Source organism: Microtus ochrogaster, chromosome 22, assembly GCF_000317375.1.
Source record: "Microtus ochrogaster isolate Prairie Vole_2 chromosome 22, MicOch1.0, whole genome shotgun sequence".
In the NCBI taxonomy this organism is placed as follows: domain Eukaryota; kingdom Metazoa; phylum Chordata; class Mammalia; order Rodentia; family Cricetidae; genus Microtus; species Microtus ochrogaster.
The window spans coordinates 31950302-31951001 of NC_022023.1; the positions used below are offsets into that span (position 1 = coordinate 31950302).

A 700-nucleotide genomic window follows, 5' to 3' on the forward strand; every position below is an offset into this window, starting at 1 on the left:
AAAAAAAATAAAATCATTTCCAAACAAAACAAAAATCCCACAAAACCAAAAACAAAAGCCTACAAGATTTTGTTGGTTATGAAGTGGACATATAACAATTTGTCATTATTATTTCAGTGCTTGAGATCTGGCTTGGCTTCACACACAGGGCAGGCACTTTGCCAGTGAAGCTCTGCCCTCTGCTCTAGGACCCTTCTTGGTCTCCTAAAGGTCTGGGCCATGGTTTCTGTGACGTTTCTGTGTTTCAGGATCTGGCTGATGAACTCGCTGTATCTGTGATGTTTCTGTGTTTCAGGATCTGGCGGATGAACTTGCACTATCTGTGATGTTTCTGTTTCAGGATCTGGCAGATGAACTCGCGCTATCTGTGATATTTCTGTGTTTCAGGATCTGGCTGATGAACTTGCGCTGTCTGTGATGTTTCTGTGTTTCAGGATCTGGCGGATGAACTCGCTGTATCTGTGACGTTTCTGTGTTTCAGGATCTGGCTGATGAACTTGCGCTATCTGTGATGTTTTTGTGTTTCAGGATCTGGCTGATGAACTTGCACTATCTGTGATGTTTCTGTGTTTCAGGATCTGGCTGATGAGCTCGCTCTCATTGACGCTGATGCAGACAAACTGAAGGGAGAGACCCTGGATCTTCTGCACGGCAGCCTTTTCTTCAACACTCCAAAAATCGTCTCTGGGAAAGGTTGATT

The 700-nt window shown here is 44.1% G+C and overlaps 1 protein-coding gene across 1 annotated transcript in view; it reads left to right on the forward strand.

Annotated features, from left to right (window-relative positions):
- The window catches only part of LOC101993729 (L-lactate dehydrogenase C chain-like), a gene marked incomplete at its 5' end in the record, with an annotated part of 19902 nt that overhangs the window by 5363 nt on the left and 13839 nt on the right, over positions 1-700 (forward strand). Inside the window, one exon of the mRNA XM_005357880.2 lies at positions 576-693. Coding sequence (XP_005357937.2) covers positions 576-693 — 118 coding nt within the window. The remainder of the gene's footprint in view (positions 1-575; positions 694-700) is intronic.